This window comes from Amblyomma mixtum, chromosome 7 (genome assembly GCF_055824585.1).
Source record: "Amblyomma mixtum isolate Tamu chromosome 7, ASM5582458v1, whole genome shotgun sequence".
Taxonomy (NCBI): Eukaryota; Metazoa; Arthropoda; class Arachnida; order Ixodida; family Ixodidae; genus Amblyomma; species Amblyomma mixtum.
This window is the reverse complement of record NC_143018.1, coordinates 110,075,622-110,100,244: the sequence shown is the minus strand read 5'-3', so window position 1 is coordinate 110,100,244 and position 24,623 is coordinate 110,075,622. Positions and strand designations below refer to the sequence as shown.

General features: G+C 46.2%; 1 protein-coding gene across 1 annotated transcript; it reads left to right on the top strand.

Moving 5' to 3' along the window:
* Nucleotides 1-150: 150 nt before the first annotated feature.
* Nucleotides 151-16,205, top strand: LOC149337194 (juvenile hormone acid O-methyltransferase-like). Its single transcript, XM_089554343.1, has 5 exons — nucleotides 151-289; nucleotides 1,645-1,686; nucleotides 4,141-4,625; nucleotides 12,440-12,599; nucleotides 16,024-16,205. The coding sequence occupies exons 1-5, from the start codon at nucleotides 151-153 to the stop codon at nucleotides 16,203-16,205; spliced, it is 1,008 nt and encodes a 335-aa protein (XP_089410469.1).
* Nucleotides 16,206-24,623: the final 8,418 nt, after the last annotated feature.

Below are 24,623 nucleotides of genomic sequence, written 5' to 3'. Positions count from 1 at the left end.
GACTGTGTGCGGCATACAGAGCCTTCTTCTGATTCCGGGAAGACCACCTCTGTGTCTACGTTGTAACCGCGGTGGGCACATTCGTCAGGACTGTCGTCGCCACGGTATGACGACTGCCGGGATTTCGGCCACACAACGGAGGAGGGCGTCATGACGTATGCCAACAAGCTGCGGCACCGCGTGCGGCCCCCTGACGACGCTCTACAGAAGGACATCATGGACGCTACAGAAGTTCTTGACGCGACTGGGAACTTGCCAGTCTCCGCTGTGACTGAGCCTTCGAGTGCCAGTGCGCCGGTTGTTCCCCAAAGTGCTGCCGCAGAGTGTAAAGAACGGGCGGATGGCCATGGAGCGCTGCCTTAGCGTGAGGCGCTGAGTTCTGCTGCTGGTGGAGAGCCAGCCGCCGTCCTTGAAGCCCCTACGGATACGACGGCGGGCACTTCGCCTCCTCCTGTCATTGCTGGCCAGTAGCTTCCGGACCAGGGCCGTCTTCCAGCGGATGATGAACCTGGTTCCGCAGACGAGCCGCTTCAGAAGCACCGTGCGTCCTGCGCTTCCGAAACGAGTGACGATGAGGACCCAGTGCGCAGCACGCATAGCCATCGGTGTCGAATGTCGAGGCACAAGAGGAAGAGCCGACGTTCGCGGTCCGGGAGGCCTGGCGGTGGTTCTAAGACGGCTTCGCCGTCTACCGACAGGCAGATGCAACTGTAGGCATGATTTTTTATAGTCGTCTTGGCTACTTCATCAGAGCACCACTGAATGTACGTAGCCTTAGCACTCGCCAGAGACAGGTGCAACTACGCCGACTCTTCTGCAGCAGGATTCTTAATGTTATCGCCGTCCAGAAGACGAAAATGGAAAGTGAGGATATCGAGGCGGTCTTCCAGCCCTTTTTTTCAGAATATAGTGTCCTCGTGACGCATGCTGTGGGCTTGTCGGCGGGTTGCTCTTTGTTTCTGCGCAAGGCACTCCGCTGTTCGGGGTTGACCTATAATGTCGGTAATTAGGGTCGGTTGATATGCTGCGATTTTCTGTTCTATGGAAAGCCATGGCGACTAATTATTTTCTATACTTTTATTAATGTACCGAAGCACATCAGTCTTTTTGAAAGCATAGCCAGCTTACTGGACTCTGACCGCACGTTTTGCTAATGGGTGACTAATTGTGTGTGCGACCACGTTGATCGTGCTGGTCTTGATACACCCAGAGATAGGAGCGGTGAATTTTTTTCACTTGTTACAGAAGATGCAGGGCTCATTTATACCGCAGCTTCATGTCCTGGTTCCCGCTCATTCACATATGCATTCAGTGCCGTTCTCACGCTCGCCTAGATCGAATTTATGCATCTTTCGCACTTGTCTCCCGTGGATTCGTATGTGACACTGTACCACTTTCATTCCCTGACCACTGTATGGTGGTTGCTCTCCTCACACTCAGTGATTGTTCAAAATTTAGGTAGAAATGGGTGCATTGGAAGCTGAACTCCTCAGTAATCAATGATGAAGAATTTGTCATTCGTGCCCGCTCACGACTGGAACCTTGTTTCTCGAGCAAGATGCCGTTGTTGGTCGCTTGGGAAATGTTCAAACAGAACGCCCGGGCTACAGCTATAGAAATTTGTTCCGTGAGGTCCTTTTACAGGAAACATCAGAAGCAGACACTCGGTAAAAATTTGTACAACCCGTATGAATTGGAATGCGAAGCAGCTGGCTTATATACGGATGAATTTGCTAGTCTCACAAGTGAGTTACAACGATTTGATGCAGAATGCTGCAGGGTTGCCCGTTTTCTATCTCGTACCAAGCGTGATTTGCAATGTGAGCATCCGACACGACAGGCTTTGCTTGATGAGCGCCGTCATGCGACTGCAAAGTTTATTTCGGGGATGATGTCCAATGGCAAACTAGTCACCAGTACAAATGAGGTGATGTCTATATTTGTGGATTATTACACAAACTTGTTTAATGTTTCTCCTGATGCGCATAATTCAAAAATTTGAGTGCTTTTCAGCACCTTAGTGAGCTCGTTATCAGAAGACGATTGTTCTTTTATTAGCGGCTCTTTCACGCAAGAAGAGATAGAGCATGCAATCGAACAGTTGCGAGTCTCAAAAACGCCTGGTCCTGACGTAATTTCAGGTGAATATTACAAGGGTTTTAAATCTATTCTCACTCCTGTCCTGCTGCGGGTCTTCACGGTGGGGTTCGATAGAGGAGCCCTTCCTCAGTCTTTTACAAGAAGCCACACAGTGCTAATCCCGAAAACTACTGGTGAAGCAAAACTGCGCTCCGTAGAAGGTTATAGGCCCATTACGTTGGCAACAGTCCGCAGAAGTCCGCAGCAAACCGTCCGCAGCAGTGGGAGGCTGCTTTCTCCAGCACCGAGCCGAAACTCCAATTTCGGCTGGTGACCTAGGCAGAGGACGTCGCGACTAGGCACTGGCTGGACACCACGACCGGTAGACTGAAAGCCGCCCACAATCTGCATAATTTTGTTTTTTTAGGCCTTCCAATAAAAAGTTTCTCACCACCACCACCTGCGCACTCCGCAATGATAGATGTGAGATTATCGTGCACTCTGTGAAAATTAAGATCGTCTTCCTCAGCTGAAGCCGAATATCTGTTCTGAACCATTATCCTGAATTCCTCTATTTTCCCTCTTGCCGCTCAACGGCTTACAGGGTTGGCTTCGCTAGTTTGTTATTGTATTGTTGTAAATATGTATTTAAATACCTATTTCAGACTGCTTTGCTTTTCGATTCTTGAATTTCGAAAGATTTCAAAACGCAACTAAAATTGACTTACTTGCGTATACGCACTAATTTTCTATCACAGCAGCACAACGAACCACGAATACAGCGGAAAAGTTTCAGCACTACTTTCATATTACGTACAACCGGCTTTAAAAGTTTGCTGGGGTCAAGTTTTACCGAAAAACACTATTTCTTCTACCGTTTGGCTGGCGCACGACAGCCTCAGTTGCTTATGCGCCATTAAACAACAACACACAACTGTTTCCGTGTAGTCTGGGGGATAGCCTCAAGAGGCCCGAGGTTTTTAAGAGTTCCTTAAGTGAAGTGGAGGTTCCTTGTTTTTAAGTTCACACTGCATCTAGTGGAATTCAGGAAATTTGCCTTTTGCTAATAATTTACTGCCGTGAAAACTGTTGACGCCGGGTGGATATCACGCCTCACTAATGTCCTCAAAAGTGCTTTTTAGGAACAAATATCTTTATGAATAATGACATTTTTTTTTTTTTGCACAAAACAAGAGCCAGCGACTTTTTCGCCGATTCAAAAGGAATGGATTACATATAATTACAGAAAAAAATATAGGTTCAACAATCTTTTTTCTGCTCTGTACTCATCAAAAATTTAAAGTTCGCGAAATCGAAAAACGGTTCTTTTCTACCTCTTGGGGAATACAGTCTCCACGAACTGCAGCGTTCCTTGCAAACGTATGTTTTTTTTAATTGTCGACACATTTGTCCCGCACGAATAAAGTTTCACTTAGAGAAATAATATTGTCATGGCACCTCATTTACTGTCCTTACATCGATACATATATTCCATTAGCTTTTGCCTTGGTGCGACCAATGCGCTTCGCTTTTCCTTATTTGTAACCAAAACCTGACTACTGCATGTTTTGTTTTTACAGGGGTTGCAGAAGCATGAGGTGCTGAATACAAGCGGAACGGAAACAGGCTACCACATGATCCGGACTCCCATACTCTGCCGGCCCTCTGTTTCCCATCATTCCTGGTGTTTTCCTGACAGCCTTATGAAAGGATTGGAGCGCCGGTGTGATTAGTGAGCGATAATAGTTACGTAGCAATTTACGGGATGCATTCTGCATTCCTGATCCGGTGGTGAAAGATATCGCAAGCAACATTCACGCTGCGTTCCATTTTGTTGCGTTCAGTAAGTACACTATCAAAGCAGCAGCTGTCTGGGTCCTTATCACTTGCTAATACACGCCTAAATTCCGGACTTGAACAGACCTGCCCTTTTTGCAGCTGCTTTACGCTAAAGCAAGGGCCTACCAATTATGTCTTTACCGAATGGTACTCTCGAAAGGGACGACCGGCCCCATTTCCCTTCCGAAGATGCACCCCGCACCCTTCAGATCTCAGCTGAAGATTATGCAAAAGGCAATAAGTTGCAGCGGAAATACAATCTATTCGTCCTCCAGTTTTGTCAGCTGGCTTTCAGAGCAAAGCCCAGTCCCTTCCAGCAGTTCCTAGATGTGGGTTGCGGAACGGGCGACTTCACGAGAGATGTCCTTCTTCCTCAGTGCCTGCCTTGCCGTAGGATCGTCGGAGTGGACTGTTCGCGTGAAATGGTCGAATACGCGAAATGTCACTCGGCCCACAAGAAACTCGAATTCTGCCTTCTCGACATCGGAGCTGACGTTTCAGACTTTATTCAACGCTTCGGCCACTTTGACAGAGTCTACTCATTCTACTGTCTCCACTGGGTTGATGACATAGCCGCCGCCTTCAAGAACATAGCCAGGCTGCTGACTCCACACGGCGAGTGTCTCATCGTGTTCTACGCTTCACATGAGCCAGCGGTCGTATGGAAGACCTTGTGCAAGATGGAGCGGTGGGCACGCTATTCAAAGGTTTGTGAACAAGATTTTCTTCCCGGAGCATACGTTCGTCCACCTATGGTCCACCATGTGCTCTCATAGGAACACAATACTTCAGTATATTTTTATTTGTATTGCAGAGGGCGGTTCGTTTCGTTACAGAGGTTGTGGTGGCTGTGTGTGTGCTTAAACCGAGAGAATCATTTTCTTCGTTGCGTGTGGTGCGTTCAGTATTTAGTTTAAGTATGTGGGCTCTGTAGTTTAAATCCCATGCTCGATGAGCAAATTAGAATGTGAACCTTGATCCAGCTTTCAAGCAATATTTTGCACCTTGGAGAGGATCTTACGACTGACAGGCTTTTGATGAACACACAACTAATGCTGTACGAGATCATTCTTGCAGTCTAGTTGGTACATATTTGCAGGATTTCTAGCGCAAAAAGATTAGGACAAGACAAAAGACATGGCCTCATATTTTTGCGCTCGAAATTCGGCATGTAATGACGCACTGTATAATTCAAAGATGCACAGTCATGAGCGCATGAGCCCACTCAAATGTCCGGAGCTCCTTCAGCTGTTATTCACGAGGTAAGTACTTAGGTACACGCCCACTTGCCAAGTGGTACATCATTCATGTTCTGTGCAAGGCGTACCGGCTTCGACTCCCGTTATCAGTGGGAAATAGTGCTTTTCCATTAGATACAGACGTCCCACGGCCTAACCTTGGCTTTCACATGAATGAAATGCTTTACAAAAAGTGTACGCGGGCTTCGAGAGCCAAATGCATCAGATTTACAAAAGTAATGTTACTAGCTGGGTTAAGAGAGAGGATATTAGCATGGAATGTAATTATATTAAACTGCACTCTTCGGTCCTGTAAGCAATGCCACCCTTGATATCGGCCGTTGCCTGTACGGCTATACGAAGTTCTCTGAACATTACCCGCTGACCACCGTTTTGTATGGCATGTGTAGGTACTAAGAAGCAACTTTGTCCAAATGAAGCGAACATAGTGGAATGAATGAAAAGTTTTTCTATAAGAAACTTCCCTCCCATAGAAACGATTTATTTTCAAATTGAGCTTATGTCACGGGGGTAGTGCTATTTAGGGTTGGTCAAAATTTCACGAGGTACTGTATAACGTAAAAAGTTAGCTCAGGGAATTCTTTCCAGCCGCTTACTGGATCTATACAGTTTAGTTTTTGTTTGTTCATGTTAGTGCACAATTATTGAAGATAATGTTTGATGTTTCAAGTATATTACAGCCGCTGTATGCTGCCAAAAGTAGCGCCATTTTCGTATCTTGCCGCTGACTCGCGCATCCTGGCACCTCCTCCTCACTTCCACCTGCTCCCACCCTCTGCCTCTTCAACGGCTACTTTGGCCGTATCCTGTCATGTGGGCATGCGCATTTTTATTTTCCGCTGGCGGAAGGAGCGTTTCCTGCGCTATGTTGTTTTTTTTCCTCTCCGGAAGACGATAATCACAATTCCCGTGCTGTGTGACTAGAATGCTCCATGTGCAAGCATTTTGCGACAAATAGATCGAACTTTTAGCCACTAAAACAACTAGGCCTTCGTTGGGGTGCCATGCTGCTGCGACTTCGGTTCTCGTAACCGGGAAAGCAAAGGCGAGAAGTTTTTTTCTATAGCACCCAGCGACCGCAATACATTAAGGTGCAAATGTTATCTGCATAGAACTGGGCGAGCACACTTAAACGCGGTAGCAAAAGTACGGCTTAATGAAGTCTTTCTGCTTTCCGTTGAACCTGGCTTACGCGTGGCATTGGCTGTGTCAAATATGCAGTGTCTTCGTACGCCAGAACACCACGCCAGTTTTATAGCGCATTCTAGTCATGACCTTTTTCGAGAGCATTCGCCTTCCTTCACCAAAAACAAATGCGCTGTCAAAATGCTCACACTTGTTGACGGCTAGTGATGGTAAAGCTACTGCATATGACACATGCGTTGAGCTCAACGAGCATCACCGCATCGTGGCCCGAGATACCCAGGTCTCACGGTTCTGGTCGTTGAACATTTACGCACGCTGGCAGGTATGTGCGAAAGATTAGCCGCAAGACTAGAAAGGACAACTGGCATCTCGTAAGGGAAGAATTATCTCCATCTACTAACTTTTTCACTGTATGCCTACTAGCTCTTTTCGAGCTCCTGCTGCTACAGCAGGTGCCAACACCAGCGACCAATCTCATCCAATACGATAGTGTGTTATGCCATGGTAGAAACAATCGATCTTCATCACTCCGTTGCAGTCTCGCAATCTTAGGTATTGCAAAGGTGCATTTGTTGTCAGTCGAAAATGCATTACACCTTCTCAAAGCCATCTTTGCTTGTAAGTTAAACCTTTCACTTGTGGCTGCCGTAGTCCTCGCGCATGAGCTAAACAAACCTGCAACATTACTCAGTGCAGAGGGGGCCCTGCTACTGAACATTGCTGACGCAAGGCCGTCAGGACCTCACTAAATAACTTCTGACTCGGACGCTGCACAGCGTTGCTGTGCAGCGATGCTGCACGGCGAGATTAAACAGAGACTGAATGGCATTATGGAATGTGTGCTTCTGATCTGCGCATCCTCCTCACATACGGGAGGAGCGTGGTTGGATCCCCGGCGCCACCGGACATCCAATGGGTAGAAGCATTTTCCTGGCCTGGTGCTCGGCTCATTTGTGGTGAAATCGGTAGAAATAGGTTTTCTGGCCGGAACGCATCTCTGCCAGTCGAATTGATGGGACAGTGTCAAGCAAGACCAGTGGTTGTTACTTTCGTTTGCTCTATTAAATCTAATTCTTGTATTAGGATTCGATCGGAAGCTTTCAGTGCTGCTCTACGCCCACGAGTCATCTCAGTTCGCTCTAGGCAAGTAATTCAGGAACACTTCGCTGAACCGTTCCCTTTATTCGCTAACCAAGCCGCTCAAAACGCTCGATTTACCTACGCCGTAGCCCCTCTCCACCCTATGATCACCGGGAAGCCTTCATTTCTACTAATACTGTGCCTGGTACTAACTCTCTGCCTCTCCTCTCTCGCGTGGTGCCACAGCGAAACTCATGGCTCTCTCCTGACAACCATCTCTTGTCTTTCGCCTATCGAATCAGTGGACACGTATGGAGTAAGTGCGAAGACAACACATTCCCCAACCATTCCAGAAAGAGTTTCCGCGAAATTCATCCAGTACTGACAGACAGATCTTCACTGCTCAAGGCTTTCATCGCCTCTGGGCCGCTGGCTTTCTTCTATGTGTCACCGCCCTAGACTCGCTCAAAGAAACAGCGCAAAAACATAGACAGGACACATAGAATAAGAAGACACCACGAGCGCTGTCTGTCAACAGCATTTGAAGTGTCCCTCCACTGCCGGTAGTAGGAGATGTGGCGGAGGCGTAAGCAGTTTCTGTACAAGCGGGCCTGCCGGTACCATTCTGACTTCAAAATCTTCCCACATCTGAGACCGTGGCTGTGAGAGGGGGCATAGCCTCTAAAGAGGGCAATCACCTCCGGGGGAAGGATCTTCATACGAGCGCAGTACGACATGGTCCTCGCTTGGCAGACCACGTTGACAAAGAGGGCAATCAGGGCAGGGAAGTTGGAAGTAAAACAGTGAAAAGAGCCCGAGGTACAAGAAACGTAATTAGCCAGAAAAGCAGCTTGGGCTTGTTGGTGATCCATCTCGAAGTAACAGCGCAAAAACATAGACAGGACACATAGAATAAGAAGACACCACGAGCGCTGTCTGTCAACAGCATTTGAAGTGTCCCTCCACTGCCGGGAGTAGGAGATGAGGCGGAGGCGTAAGCAGTTTCTGTACAAGCGGGCCTGCCGGTACCATTCTGACTTCAAAACCTTCAGACATCTGAGACTGTGGCTGTGAAAGGGGGCATAGCCTCCAAAGAGGGCAATCACCTCCCGGGGAAGGATATTCATACGAGCGCAGAACGACATGGTCCTCGCTTGGCAGACCACGTTGCTAATGAGGGCTAAGAGAGCAGGGAAGCCCAAGCTGCTGTTCTGGCTAATTACGTTTCTTGCACCTCGGGCTCTTTTCAGTGTTTTACTTCCAACTTCCGTGCCTTCATTGCCATCTTTGTCAACGCGGTCTGCCAAACGAGGACCATGTCGTTCTGCGCTCGTATGAAGACCCTTCCCCCGGAGGTGATTGCCCTCTTTGGAGGCTATGCCCCCTCTCACAGCCACGGTCTCAGATGTCTGAAGGTTTTGAAGTCAGAATGGTACCGGCAGGCCCGCCTGTACAGAGACTGCTGACGCCTCCGCCTCATCTCCGACTCCCGGCAGTGGAGGGACACTTCGCATGCTGTTGACAGACAGCGCTCGTGGTGTCTTCTTACTCTATGTGTCCTGCCTATGTTTTCGCGCTGTTACTTCGAGATGGATCACCAACAAGCCAAGCTGCTGTTCTGGCCTAGACTCGCGCCGGAGGATAACTGCTAAACGGATTTCCGAGGACAAGAATAGTGCTACTGTTGATATTCCCATGTACTTCGTCGCCTCAAAGCAATGTCGCTGCATACGCCCTTGTTGATACTGGAGCCGTTATTTATGTCATTTATGCCCGTCGTTCTGTACCGGGCATGTTATTTCGAGCAGTGTGACTTTGTACTGCGACAGCGCACTTTATTAAACGACGGTTGAGAAGAACGTCAATGTGGACTAGATGGTGCATTATTTGAGACAGAAATGGTAATAGCGCTGCAACAAGACATACGCAAGAAAGACTGACACAGGACATGCGCTATCCTGTCCTGTGTCATTCTTTAGAGCATGTGCTGTGTCAGTCTTTCTTGTGTATGTCTTGTTGCAGCGCTATTACCATTTCTGTCTCAAATTATTAAACAACCCTGACTGAGCTGAAAACGAGCTGACTCTTTATATCTCTCTGATCTCCGAAGATGGCCCCCTCCCAGACCGGGCAAAATTGCTCGCCTTGGCAGATTTCCTGAAACCGACGGGTGGAAAACAACAACCCGCGCATTTCTGTAGGCTTTTCTCCATTCGCTGGTATCAGAACGCTGACTTCACGACTCTGCAGTTTTTGGTTGTTTGTGGCATAAGCAGGATTGGACCACTCCCTTTTTGTTACGGCCATGGAAGCCGAGGCTGCTGGGCCACCTCCGGAACACGGTAGGTCGGCAGCGGCCGCCCACAGAAAGCACCTTTACCATGTGATTGACTGAAGCAGCCAGGACACTGTGGTGTACTGAGCGCCAAGTGCTGACTCCTCGATCGACGATGGGTTCGTACCGGATATTACCAGGAAGACCAAGAGCAGGCTGCGCAGACTACCCGAGTAGTCTTCATCAAGCCCGTCAACGATCACCATGGTGCAAAGTGGCCCGTCACATGCCGTCTTGTTTGTGCAAGCCACCTCTATGTATCTCGAAGGCCTCGTACTAGGAGGGATGAAGGACATGAGAGTAAACCTTTATGAAAACGTTATTGTCATTGATTTCAAAAAGCGGAGTGCAATAGAAAGTTTGACTGCCACCACCAATCTGGGCAATACCAGAGTGCGTACTCTTATCTTCCAAGAGAGCGACACAACGGCTGCCGTAATTTACAGCCTTGACGTCGCCATCCATGGCGCCGATTTTCCCGTGTTATTCAAGCGGCCGACCGACAGCTCTCCGATAATCCAAGTACGTGGCGTCAGACGGTGCAAATTCCTCAAGCTGACCTTCAAAGGTAAGTGTATACCATCATACGTAAAGGGTGGGCACTTTCGGCACCCAGCACGACCTTTAGCACCTAAGCCGCTACAGTGCATGAAGTGCATGGGCATCGGTCACGTGAGTGGCGTCTGCAAAACTCTATTCTGTGCCAAAGATACTCCGAGCCACACGGCGGCGACATTTGCAGCGCGGGTGCATTGAAGTGCGCCATCTGCCGTGGCCCTCAAGGCTTCTCTTCGACACTGCCGCCGTCGAAAGACTGAACAGGCGGTACTGAAGTAAATGGTGCGATACCATTCTATGCACAGAGAGACCGCTGCAAAAGTTCGACGACTCATTCGCATAGCCGAAGTTCCTCGAAGAAGGCAGTCAACTTTGAAGGGAAGGCACCAAGTGTCACCGCAGATCGACCGCTTCCTGCAACAACCACACTAAATCGAGAGAGCCCGGCGTCTGGTGGCGCCTTACCCACAGCCCCAGTTATTACTTGGCCACCACTATCGAAGCCTTGTACGCCCACAAGGTGAGGTACGTTGTCCCACTTTCAATGTCCAATGCCTACGACTAATAAAAACAAAAACCACGACCCGGACCATGGAAAACATATGCATCTCACTGCAATGTTCACGTCCTTCATGAATGTCCTACATCCTGTGTTTTGTTGCCTGCACACGCCAGGACCACACAACGCACTGCAAATACTGGACGCGCTACATCCAGTTCTTGCAGCCGAACTCAACTGCAGCCTTACGGCTGCAGCGACTGGTGAATTGTGATGGTGCTCCTCGTCCCTTCTCTCTTTTCCTTCTCAATCACCTCGTGCCTCTTCCACTGTGCAGGATATCCAACTAGAACACCCTTCTGGCTAACATCCCTGCCTTTCCTCTTCATCTTTATCTCTCTCTCCCTCTCCCTCTCTATTTGCTGGGAACGCCCCTTCCGTCACTGCGCATTTTAATCAATTTCGCAGCAGCAACAGCTATCTGCCGGGATGATCATGACGATGCGAGCACCTGATCAAAACACTGCGAGAAATTTGTACGTCTCCGCCAATATTCACCGTTCCGAACCCAGCGCTCAGATACTAAAGTGCACACAGGCACCACCAGTATTCTGTGGCCCGATACTTCACAGGAAGTTTGGCTTCATTAATTTTTACAACACGAAAGGATAATTCAGCACCACGTAAGGATGTGTTACAAGCTTTGGCAGAGCATAATGTAAGAGCAGTTGCCGACACATATCAGTATGGACTGCTTTATGCTGCCGTTATGTTAGGACGGCTGCAAAAGTTGAGTGCTCAAAAAAAAATTAAGGGCATGCAAGAGCTGTCTCACACACGCACCACCATATCGAATTGTCCTACTCTCTGTAAAACAGTTTACACTATAATTTCTTTCTTCGGGAGTTTCGGTTTCGACACCCGAGTGGTGCTGTGAAGTCATTTCTGCTTCGTCAAATGAGCATGAAAAAAAGCTGAATATGTTCGCTGCTTCGTCATTTTATTTCACTAAAAGCACATACGACAGCTTGCATCAGATTCGCAATGAGAATTAACTACCATGAAGCCACGCTATAAGTTTTTTTTAACATTATGTGACCTTAAGTTGACTTTGGTGTCGTAGCCGCAGTTCGGTTGTTGAAGGTGAAGCAGCGTGACACGGGAAATTCAGTGATAAAAATGTTTCATCGACTCAGCTGGCGAATTCCTAGTTGCGAATATGTGTAGTAGTTGGTGTGTTTCGCATCATTAAAAGGAAAGAATGCACATTAAACATGTTTTTAATGTGCCACCTTTAAACCCGCAAATTCATGTGCACTATTAACTCCGAATCTCCGAAACTCCAAAACTCCAAAACTCCGAATTATACGTGCATATCATATCAAAACACTCCAGTGAAGCATTCCTTTCCCTTCTCGTCATTAGTCGAAATGTTTTTTCACACAGCAAGATTTACTTCAATAGCCAATATAGGGCTGCTTGTAAAACATTTTTTCTGGCAGTTGCTTATCATTAGGGCTCATATATTATGGGCCGTCTAGCCTTATATGCAACTCGCTGAATAACAGTTTCTGTTATCCGTGCTTTGGGAATGAAGTGCATATAAACGGTAACATTTTTTCATGTGCCTGTCTCTCGTGGCAGGCGCTGCTGAAATTCGTCCCGAAAACACAGGACTTGAGCAGCAAGCGAGAGCAACTTCACTTTGTCTCCGGGCTACTGAAAGACGCTGGCCTCTATCCAAGTATTTTTGAAATCGTGCGGTCTACGACTTTTGACGGCTGCAGCGAAGAAGAAATAGTCGGTAAGGCTTAGTACTGCTGAAAAGTATGAGCTGGAGGTGTCTCTTATCAACTGTAGTCAATGAATGGGAAACTGCAAATTCAAGCAGACAAGCTCTTGTTCATTATAAGCAGCCCCTGTGCATGTATTATTTTTCTGCTGCAATTGTAAAAGTGGAGTATTTTACAAACGTTCTTCCTCGGCATTTTGCCACAGCAAAGTGCTACGGCATCACAACGCCAGGACTGTGTTGGCCATACTTCTATATCACGGCATGACTGTGCTGCGGCTTACAGTAGTTGGCTGCAATTGACTTCCCCTGCATTGCAGGAGAAAGCTAGAGTGGCAATTCAGCAGTAAATTCGGGGCCTGATATCCAAAGTTGGGAAATTGGCATGTCTTTGGCATGTCCATAAATGTTAAAACATTGAGAATTTACATGGCGTCCGAGTGCTCCATCCGGCAGACCGTACGATGACCTTATCAACACAAAGCTAATGAATTTTAGAACGATGCATATTTATGCGAGAATGAGAGCTCCAGGTAGCATTTAAAGCCTCCTGTCTTCGATCGCCTACTACGTCCTGATACGCGTTCTTTTGACATACTAGGATTATATTACTCTACAGCTAGTTCATTTTGTTTTGTCGGAAGCTCCTGGAGAAACAAATGCTGCTGCTGTCGGCTTCATGTCCAGAATGTCGCATTCCCACTATGACACAGGTTGGCAAATAATCGGGTGGTACCGCCCCAAGAAAAAAGTGAGGAGATTGAAAAGAGGAAAATGACCTATTAAGGAAAAGAGAATTATTTTTGCGACATAATATGTAATGTTATGAAGGAAGGTTTTTTTAACGTGCAAGAAATCGAGAGGTAAGGATAGGAATGAATAGCGACCACAAAACTTAAGGAAAAAGACAGGAATAGAAAAAAATTTTCGCATACAAACCTGGAATACCGATGAGAAATAATAACCCCCGCGGACAATTTCACTCCGAGAGTTAGAATCGGGGTTTCTGAAAGCAGCCTTATGAGGAAGAGGAAGCGGTTATGCAGAAAGTCAGCAATAATTGAAAGCTTCAGCTCGTACAGGGCAAGAAATTAAGGCTACCCAGCGTATTTGTGACGGTAGAAATGCTGTGACGGAGTGCGACAATCTAGCCGCGTGAAGCAGGACTTAAGCGTACCACATCCCCACTGTATACAGCTAAAGATTAAATCAACATGCTAGCACTCGGGCGAGAAAGTGCTGATTGAGGTAATGATTGCATTAGCATGCGCCTGCGAAATCAAGACGTGGTATTTTTTGTGCTTCTAGGCAGGATACCTGTGATCGAGTAGCTAAGAGATGCCTTTTGTAGTTGTAGTCCTCTGTGCTCTGGCTCAAAACAAAGTGGACTGATAGCACATGCAACGGAACCAAACATTTTAGCACCCGTATTTTCTGTGATTCAGTAGGCACAGCAGAAAGGTACGCAGTGGCAAAGAATTTGCAGAAGAAATTAAATGAAAAAAATCTGTTGAGTACAAGCAGTAGTAGTAGAAACAGGTATTGACAATTCAAAACAAAGACGATATGTTCTGCTGCGGATGGTGTCCTTATTGCGGGTGCATTGCAAGGAATACTAAACATTTGGTCCAAAAAAACATGAAATCAGGGAGTAGGAACAAGAAAGATCGGTCGGAAAAGCAGAAGTAAATTACCGACATCCTTTTATGGGAGAGTGCAACACTGGTCGGAATTTCCTCTAAAAATTATATCTCATGCACTAATCTTGTACTGAACTACTGAAATTATCGAAGGTGTTAAGTTCTGTGTAGGTTCAAAATCTTTCATCAGATGCGATACGGCAGTATTTCGTGGTCGCACTCAAAATTTTAAATTGTAAATGTAAACTGTAACCGTTAAAGCAGCACTGAAATAAAAATGATCTGGTGAGAGTAGAAGCACGAATTAACACTAAATAACGGAGGACGGTAAAGACAAGTACTCGCATAGACGCGAAAGACATGCTTTTATTATAGACTGAACACCTAAAACTCAAAACACAGAAACAAAGCAGCGCGGGCGACATACATCAAAAGCCCGGCAGCATCGCAGTGCTTTTCGCTCTTAATCAAGAGTCGGGCAGAGGTTATAGGCACAAATTGAAGGGAACAAAACACAGCCGAATGTTATTATGGGATAGAGGTAGAAGCCTTAAATTACAACTGGGCGCCCGATCTTTCCATGCACGAACCAGCATGAGCTCAGCGTACTCCGCATACCGTCTGCCGACTGTCTTTTTGAGCAGCCCCACTTGACTGTGGCTCCTGAAACAAGGTTGTATGGTCTTGCGCAATTACTTTATCTTAATAAGGCACAGGTGCATGGCTTAATGAGAAGGCGAGTATAAACCAATATTTCAAATTTCTTAATTATGGGTAGCGACACGAATCGCATATAGCCGTTACCAAAATATATATATATTTAAATATGTATGCCTATAGGGATGGAAAGAAAGTAGTTCATCCGCGAAAACAGAAAACGTATGTCGAAAGAGTGCACTAATGTTTTCACAAAACAACTACCAGCACTATAGGTGATAAGTGTGTTCAATAAGGCGATACCATCTTTGGAGGAGAAATTCGAGGCCCGTGTACTGTGCGATGTCAGTGCACGTTAAAGAACCCCAGGTGGTCGAAATTTCCGGAGCCCTTCACTACGGCGTCTCTCATAGCCTTAGTCGCTTTGGGACGTTAAACCCCATAAACCAACCAACCAACCAACCAAAGATAGCTTCTGGAAGAACGCCTCTCGCTAATCTAACACAAAATCCTGCTTTCTTGTCAGAAAAACCCTGCATGAGCTGACAATTCAGCTATGCATGCTGCAGAACAATTAGAAAAACCGAAAGCCCGAAATTTCCCAGGTGTACAGTGTAATCTGCGGTCATATACCTTTGAAACATCCCTTGTGACATCCCTTATGACGGCATACTGCGTTTGAGAATGAGCAAACTCGTACGAGGCTCTCGAAGTCGGCATGGATGCACCTTACTCAACATGCCAGCCTGAAATTTAAATATCTAGAATACAGCAACAAAATTTTCTGAAATTAAATTCATTAGGTGACCACGCGACGCTTTTCATATTAACTTGACCAGATTCAAAGTTGCCGATTTGACGTAGTGTGCAACGAATTTGTCGTATTCTTTTTTAAGCACTGCAGAATTACGGGCGTCAACATCCGTCCCGTATTCCTGAATAATGAACAGATGCTACAAAATCGTCAAGAGTTTGCTGTAACGAAATTTTCATCACAGTTCAATTGAAACCGTTAATGGCTGGGGCGACGAAAGTCCACGTAACAATTTGTAACTGGTCTGAGAAGGATGCATAATCAGTCTTCCGACTTGCTAGTTGTCCAAACTTTACTGACGCTGCGCCGTCACTTTTCATTCCAGCAACATACATGAATGTCCTGCCAATAATCAAGATGGTGACTCCAGAAGAGAGAGTTGAACTTACGGCGATCATGAGAGACTACGCTCGTGTATTGCACGCCCCCGACGCTGACAAGGACCTGTACAGGATGTTCATAATCAAGGCATCAAAGATTGTTGACGAGCCTGAAGCCTTTTCATGACGCTATCCGTGGAGTAATAAAACTCTGCAAAAATAAGTGTTGATGTTCACTGATTTCTCCGATGCTCCCAACATAAAAGTGATAACCGTATGAAAACTCTTGTCTAAAGGCTTGTTTCCTGCTCTTTAGTGAAATACCTAAATGGCCTCGAGCATTTCATTGCGCTTGTGTTTCGAGCCTGGGAAAAGTAGGCGAAAAGCGGCGCAGCCAAAATGAGCACGAAGACTAACCGCACAACGACAAAGGGCATGGTGGCAGAATAGCACAGAGCTAAGAAGTACAGCCTCGTTTGACGAGTCTACACCGTTTTAATAAATAGGTGTACAGAAATGATTAAGACAAAACTCAACTATGAATGGGCCACAAAATGAATCGCGTTGATTTCGTAATAAGAACAAAGCCAAAAACGATTCCTATGCGCATGCAACCCGCTTACAAATCGCTTAGTTTGCGTCGATCATAAGCAATTAATGCAAACTGTTTGCGCACAAAGGAAAGTGGTTATGTCATTTCCTCGAATTTCCAGCGAAGCGGCACAAGCAGGAAAGGCAACTCGCCAACACGTGGTAAAGAATGTGTTAAAAGGGCGAAAGTTTCAGGAAAAAAGGAAACTTTCAGGAAGGTTAAGCTGCTCAGGCGCATGTGTTTTCAGACTATAAAGCAGCTCTTCCAGTTATTTTCCGTCAGGCTCGAACATTCACGCACACGCGCAGAGGCATACTGTGGCGGGTGAAGAAGAAACTTAGAAGACGTGGTAGCGAATCCTACTCCTCTCTCTCTTTTTTTCTTTCTCATTTTCACCTAATATCAATCCTCAATCACGATTACCGATCGCATTTATGATTATTAATCACCCGTCACAATTATCTGTTACCAATCAGCGATCACTCTCAAGGTTACACTTCATGAAATACTACGCGACTGCGTAATGATACACATACACATCATTGCTTTCAGGAAAATGAAGCACCATAACATCGCCTTTTGATTCTGCGCATTTTTAAGCCTAATTAGGCCATTTAAATTTGTTTCTTAATTACATATCATCTGTACACATCCCAAACAAACGTTACTTAGTCATCCAATCAAGGAAGCACGAGAAAAGAGGTCATGCAGAGCAGATAGCGAGTTCACCATAATACGATACATCTAAGCAAGCAAGCACTAGAAGCAAGATAATGAAGAGCACAGCACTAAGAGTTAGTGCCTTTGAAATTCAAGCTGGGTTTAGGCATGCGTTTTTTTAGGTGAACAATCATTCTACTCAAGTGGCCTTTTGCAGGAATGACAGTATCACAATAAGGGTCCATCGTGCCTATCTTTCAGAGGCTGTGCAATAGGATTAATTTGAACGAATGGCAGTGCTGAGGGATATTGTACAGAATGCGTTCTTAAATGAATTTTTCCCAATGCCCGTTGTATGATGTCGCTCAGGAGCACTGCATCTCTGTAATGATGAAACAATGCTCGGTCGTTTCTGCAGCATAACAAATACAATTTAGCGTAGGCACAATCATACTCTTTTTTTTCTAACAATGTTTTGGTGTCTAATGCCTCAGTGCGTACCTTATAGAAAAATGTTTTCGTTCATCGGGAGAGGGCGATTTTACGTACTCTTTTGAGCATGCCATGTGCGGTAAAATAAAATACACAAGCGGTAAATGTGCGGTGGAAAGAGCTCACAAATTAAATCTTTGCAAAAAGGGTCCTTTGGTTTGAAAAGAGAAACTCGGGGCAGAAACGAACAAGAAGGAATAAAAAGCCAAATACACCTTATGCATTGTCCCACACACGCTGACGATTACATTACAATACACAATGAAGTTCTCTAAAACAAGAACAAAATTGACTTGCAAGTAAGCCCCCCCCCCCAGCCTTACTGGATGTGTAGTGTAATGATACAGCTTGAGACGTGTAACAATCTGTAGGACATAGAGGTGGACTTAACCACTTAACCAGGGCTGGCAGCGCTTATAGACCGGAAAAGGCTATCACGCCTCTTACATTCAAAACACAAATCTGCTTAAAAGTACCGAAAACTGTGAAAACGCTGGATACGAAGTCTTGGGAAACTGATACTTTCGAGTGCATGATAAACTGAGTAATACTTGTTGGGATGCTAGTTGGTGCATGTTTCCAGACAAGGGATGTAGCGCCGAAACAGACAACACACAGCCAGATAGACAGGACAAGATGAGCCTGTCCTGTCTATCTGGCTGTGTGTTGTCTGTTTCGGCGCTACATCCCTTGTCTGGAAGCATAATAAACTGTTTCGCCAAGAAAAGGATTAGAGGGGGTCGCCCTGTCAGAAATCAAGAGATGGGGGACAAATTTTTAGCATAGTGCTGAAGAGTTGGAACGCGATCTTTCCTGTCGAATGTAAACTTGGGTCACTGACCACGTCAAAAAGAGGTTAGCTGACGTTTCGGAACCGCTACGGGTTCCTTGTTCACAATGCATAACCGGCCAATTCTACATCAGAATCGGCCGTCTACATCGGAGAGACCGGAAATCTGCCAAGGCGGGTAAAAGAGCACCGAAAAGATGTCACAAAAACCGGACGGCGTCAAGTGCTGTGGCAGAACACGCGCAAAAAGAGGGGCATGAGATCGCATGGGATGACGTGGAAATTGTTGCCACAGAAAGAAACCTATCAGCGCGGCTGCACTTGAAATCCCTGATAATACAATCGACGCCGAACACTATCAACAGAACCAAGGGAAATCCAGCCGGCTTACGCAAAATCACTACGTCGACTGGTCAAAGCTACATAAGGTGCATCTTAATCGGCCGGTTATTCATTGAGAACAAAGAACCCGCCGTCGTTCTGAAACGTCAACTAACCCCTTTTTGACGTAGTCAGCGACCCACGTTTACATTCTAGTATGCCACTACCTGACCAGACGGGATTCCGTCAAACCCTGGATTAGATCTTTCCAGTCATGCGCACTATGCTCAAAAGCATTTAAAAGGGCGACAAGGTACTTCGGTGGCCTTCCATTGCAAAAAAAGCATATTCGGCAAATGCCGATCCCCACAATCCAAACAAGAGACCACAACTCGTAGGATGATATGAGCTCCTGATGCTGAACCAAAATCCTCATCGATGCTTGGCTTATCAGCCCAGATAAATGCGAGACCATTGCTGCAAGCTACTGCCATATTTGTGACACATACAGTATTACCAAAACCACTAAGGGCTTTACTGAATATCATTCTTATGCAGAGTCGCTCCAACTGCAGAGGGAAAAGGAGGAAGGTAGTGGGCAGCCTTGTTTTACAGGGGACTGAATACGGACTGGTTGTGAGAGGCATCCATTTACCGTCAAGTAGGTGAGCAGTTTTTGTAAAAAAAGCGCATCAGAGTAGACAGATTCGCAGTAAGACAGACGTGATTTAAAATAGGAAAATAAATTAATGGTAAACTCGATATAACGCCTTTTCTAGGTCAATTTCCAGCAGTGCTAACTGCTCATGAGCGTCGCTGCAATTCCACAACACCTTACGCGCTAAATGTAGACTACACCATCCCCTCAAACCACGCGTTTGATGAGGTCCAATCAGAGTAGACATTGCAAGCTGTATTCGATTTCAGACGACTTCACCGAAAATATTATATTCAAGATTTGAAAGCTTGATAGCTCTGCAGGCATCTAAAAGATGGAGCTTATCAAATTTTGCTACTAAGGCAATAAGATTTTTGATAGGTGACTGTGGGAAAAGTCCAACATGAATTCTGGTCTCGGGATTTGGAAGTGCCAATCGATCAACTGCATCTTACAATTAAAGTTAAAGCACCACGTATTGCCGCGCACTCATCCTCAAAAAGTGGCGCGATCATAAACATCAAGTGCGCAAGATGAACATCACTAGCAGTGCTTGAAGTGTCAGCAAAAAGAGAATGTAGGGACGTGTAAATTCGGTAATTATCAGATCTTTATCTGTGGCCACTTCAGCCATTTCAGTTATTTTGAGCAGACATTTCTTATCCGGGTAAAACTACAAACGGTCGTCGAAAAGAGGTAGGTGGAGGCTTTTCTTCGTGGCAACTCTCGGCATCTTGATGCTTTGTTTAAGGCAGGGTTTATGACCGCCGCTCATCTTCGGAAATCGGAGCGCTGGCTGATTTGCTTTACCGGAATGAGATCGTAGTCTGCCGTGCGAGCAACGCTTGTCTTCTTCCTCTGCCTCGATGTTGGCGACTTGACCATTCGTTAGGCCCGGCGATTCAAGGATACAAAAGCATAGCGGAATCGTAGCATGCTTCAGGAGGTCGACATGGACGATCCCACGTCCACGGTGGCGAAGAGCACTGCAGTGGGCTAGCGGTTTAACAAATAGCTCCCAGGGAAAGTCGGCTGTAGCGCCCGTCGTACATGGTGACGAGCTTATTAGAGTGGCCGCTGGAGTCGAACGTATCAGAGCTATACGCAAATGCCGAGAAGAAAGGAGCGCGTAGGGCGACTCGTTTCGCTATAGGCTTTCTGGTGATGCTGCTCTTCAGAAATCAGCGAGTTAGCATCCTTCTCAGCGGGCTTTGAAGCTTTCGAAACTGAGGTGTACATTGTTCTGTCAGGGCGGTAGCGATGGTGACGAGCGCAGACGAAGGCTCCCGACCATACAAGAGAAAGAATAAGCAGAACCGGTTAGTTGTGTGAATAGCGGTGTTACAAGCATAAGTAACAAATGGTACAATCTAGTTGCAATTGGAGCGGTTGAAGGCTATGTATATAGAAAGCATATCACCTAAGAATGCGATTGAAGAGCTCAGTGAGCCCGTTGGTTTCGGAAGATAAGGGGGCCCGGTGAACAGCTTAACAATCGGTTACGAGCACACAACTTCAGACAAGGAGGCTTCGCCCCTATTGCTGAGAAGTTGACTGGGGCCGCTATGGACTACAATGATTTGGCGCAAGTTCTCCGGTTCCTGAGTAACGAGTGAGGTGGCGACGTCACAACTATCCAACAACTCCCCGCCTAGGGTGCAAGGAAGAGTCCCACACAGATCGGTGCCAATACGATCAAATGGTCGGCATGTCCAACGGAGGGGCTGCAGTGGCGTGGGCGGATGTGGTGGCGGAGGCTTGCCGCGTTGAGAATCGGCGCACTAGCGTACGTATGTCTGCTGAAGCAAGTATACATGGTGCACCAGTAGCAGTTTAATTAGGATTGTGCACAAATCTTGTGCATATTTGCATGGCCACACAGGAGGTGACTGCTGTAAGAAGGCTCAGGCAGCAATGCGGAGGTGGCGAGATACGAGGAGTAGCCGCTTAATCCAGTCGGGCATATAGTCTCGTTGGTAGACGAGACAATCGCGCTGAGAAAAACGCTGTTCTTGACGACAAAGGGCGAAGAGGGGGGGGGGGGGGGGGGCAACGATTGGAGCAAGATGGAGAGAGAAATGAATGCGCAGTACCAGCGAGTGGCCTTCGCGTTGTTATGAAGATATGTTAAGAAGACAACACGAAGCTGGGGGCCGTCCGGACATTACTGCCGCCAGCATGTGCAAAATAAACAAAATAATAAAATAAGTAATTATGAAGATAGCCTCTAAATTGTTGAACGTGTGATAATTTTTCCAACAAAATCCATCATAGTCGGGAAAACGCTGAATCACTTGGCGTGGACCGACCAAATTCGCTCTTCGCGGAGACTCGTGTGCTCCAAGAGTGGAGTAAATAAAATGCAGGTATTAACTACCTACCTTATTTCAATGAAAATAAACTGCATGCCTTGCAATACTTGCAATACTACTAATAAGTCATATTACCATCATCAGCCTGACTACGCCCACTGCAGGGCAAAGGCCTCTCCCATGTCTCTCCAATTGACCCTGTCCTTCGCCAGCCGCGGCCATCGTAATCGCGCAAATTTCTTAATCTCATCCGCCCACCTAATTTTCTCCCACCCCCTCCTACGCTTGCCTTCTCTTGGAATCCACTCCGTTACCCTTAAGGACCAGCGGTTGTCTTGCCTTCGCATTACATGCCCTGCCCAAGCCCACTTCTTCCTCTTGATTTCAACTAGGATATCATTAACGCGCGTTTGTTCTCTCACCCACTCCTCCCGCTTCCGATCCCTTAACGTTACACCTACCATTTTTCTTTCGATAGCTCGCTGCGTTGTCCTTAACTTAAGCTGAACCCTCTTTGTTAGCCTCCACGTTTCTCCCCATAGGTGGGTACCGGTAAGATACAGTTAATAAGTATCAATTTTCATATTTAAGTTTGGGCTTTCTTTTCTCCTAAAAAATATGGGAACACTTAACAACATTCCGTGTGGGGAATGCAATAGCAGGGAACTGAGAATTTTATGAAAGACCACAAGGACGGTTTTTCTCTTTTGATGACGCTTGTGTGTTTCCGGCAATGCATGTAGAGAAAGGGGATGGGAAGAGACAGGCGAGGAGAGGGAGTTGCTAGGTGGCACGTCACGTGAACTGATGACGTCGTAACTGTCTCAAGAATTGGGAAATTTTATAACAAACCAAAACGCTAGGTTTTTTTCATGACGAGCTAGAGTTTCTCTTGCGAAGGCTGCTCTTTGCGGCGGCGCAAAAGAAGGGAGATGACAGGATGTTGGGGCAAGTATAGCAGTTGGCATGTCACGCGGCCTGATTACGCTATAACTGTCTCGACAAATCAGCTAGTTTTATACCCCATCGCAATGCCCAGTTTTTTTACGTGATGAGGCTTCTATTTTTATTGCACTAAAGAGCGCAGAAATAATTGTGTGCGCAGGCGTCTCATATGGCGAGACGAAAAAACCCTTCAAGAAACTGCGCGCATATCACCTCCTGTAGACGATATTTAACTAAGAGCAAAGCTGCAACAAATAATATTCGCATAATTTATCCTTGATCTATTCATCCGGCTAAAGGCACGGCCATGCTTGGTCGAGAAATGCTGTCCTATGTCAGCCCTCCACTTCCTGTAATCATTACGCATCGAGAGATTCTTTTTTGCAGATAATAAACCGATGATAAGAGTAAATAACAACGCATCCCACTTATAAAATACTTATTCCTAATTAAGGAAAGATTAAAGACGAATCGGCTGCTGCGAACACTGCTGTGGGCGGGAATAAGTCGTGGCAATTTCAGTTCAATCTCAATTTTTATTTTTCCCATGTACACATGGTGAGGGTCGACGAAAAGAAGCCAGAAATTGTGGCTTGACATGCCCCTCGGCCCCTGCAGTGCAGGGCAGAAGCCAACATGCAAATTAGGTACACAAGTAACATCATGAACTGGTGGGCGAGTTGGTCTGACATATCTAGTGAAGCAGCGCAACGGCACAGGGCCAAGGGAAGAAAGGGACTATTTATCCCTTTCTTCCCTCGGCTCTGTTCCGTTGCGCTGCTTCACTAAGTAACATCGCCAAATGTAAACAATGGTTGTACGTATCAATGGGGTAGGCGAGAGATGTTAAAGGCAGATAAATGGTTCAGCGAATGGTAAATGTATAGCGAGAGGGGGAGGGGGGTACAAGAGGGTTTTCAAGATATTTAACAATTCCAAAATACTCTAGAGAGGATAAAAAAGTGTAATGTACAGAGCTACTGCGACTGACATGCTGAGAGACCGCCATAAAATCCAGCGCTCGTTCACGAAGCCGATGCGGGCTGAAGGGAATTTTGCCTGGAAGCACCGTGGAATATGCGGTAAAATTGAAAAAAAAGAATGTCAGTCGATTTGGGTAATTAGGCCAAATGCGGATATACGCTATTGCATGACGCCAATTTTCGATTGAAGCTACGGCATACAAGGTGGTACCAGGCTACCACCTAATTACCGCCCCAGCTTCTTCCGTTTAGCTTCGAATTCGAATCACGTTCTCCCCTCTGCTACTTGGTTACGGTGGCTGTTGTCTTCCGTCATATATGGAATGACAAGCACCTCTTTGCCTTCATTTGTATTCTTAATAGTTTAACGAGGGCCTCGAATTTGGTAGCTTAGATGCCTTAAGTAGCATAAGAGGGTTCTCGCACAGCTTCCTCCCTTACCCTTCGACCACATTCCTGCATGGCAGTCGCGGAAATGCAGGACGTACTACATTCATCCCTATGAACGAGGGCAGTGCTGGTGAACACTCTCAAGGTTCATTTACACTGCGCATAAATACCCCTAAAGCAGGAGATCACACAGCCGCGTCCGTAGATCAGTTGTTGGAGCACCGGACGCGAAATTCGGAATTCGTTTGTTCTGATCCCACCAGCGGCATGTGATTTCTTTTTCTTCTGCTTTTATCAATCTCCCATTCAATACAAACTACAAATTAAAAAAGCCATTTAATACGATCCTTGGTTTCGTTGGCTGTAGGCTTCCGTCTTCAATGTAGTATATTCTGGGAGATTCCTTAGCAGAAGCTTTGTTTCAGAAGATTGCTAGAAATGTTTGACAAGTGTGTTTGTGAC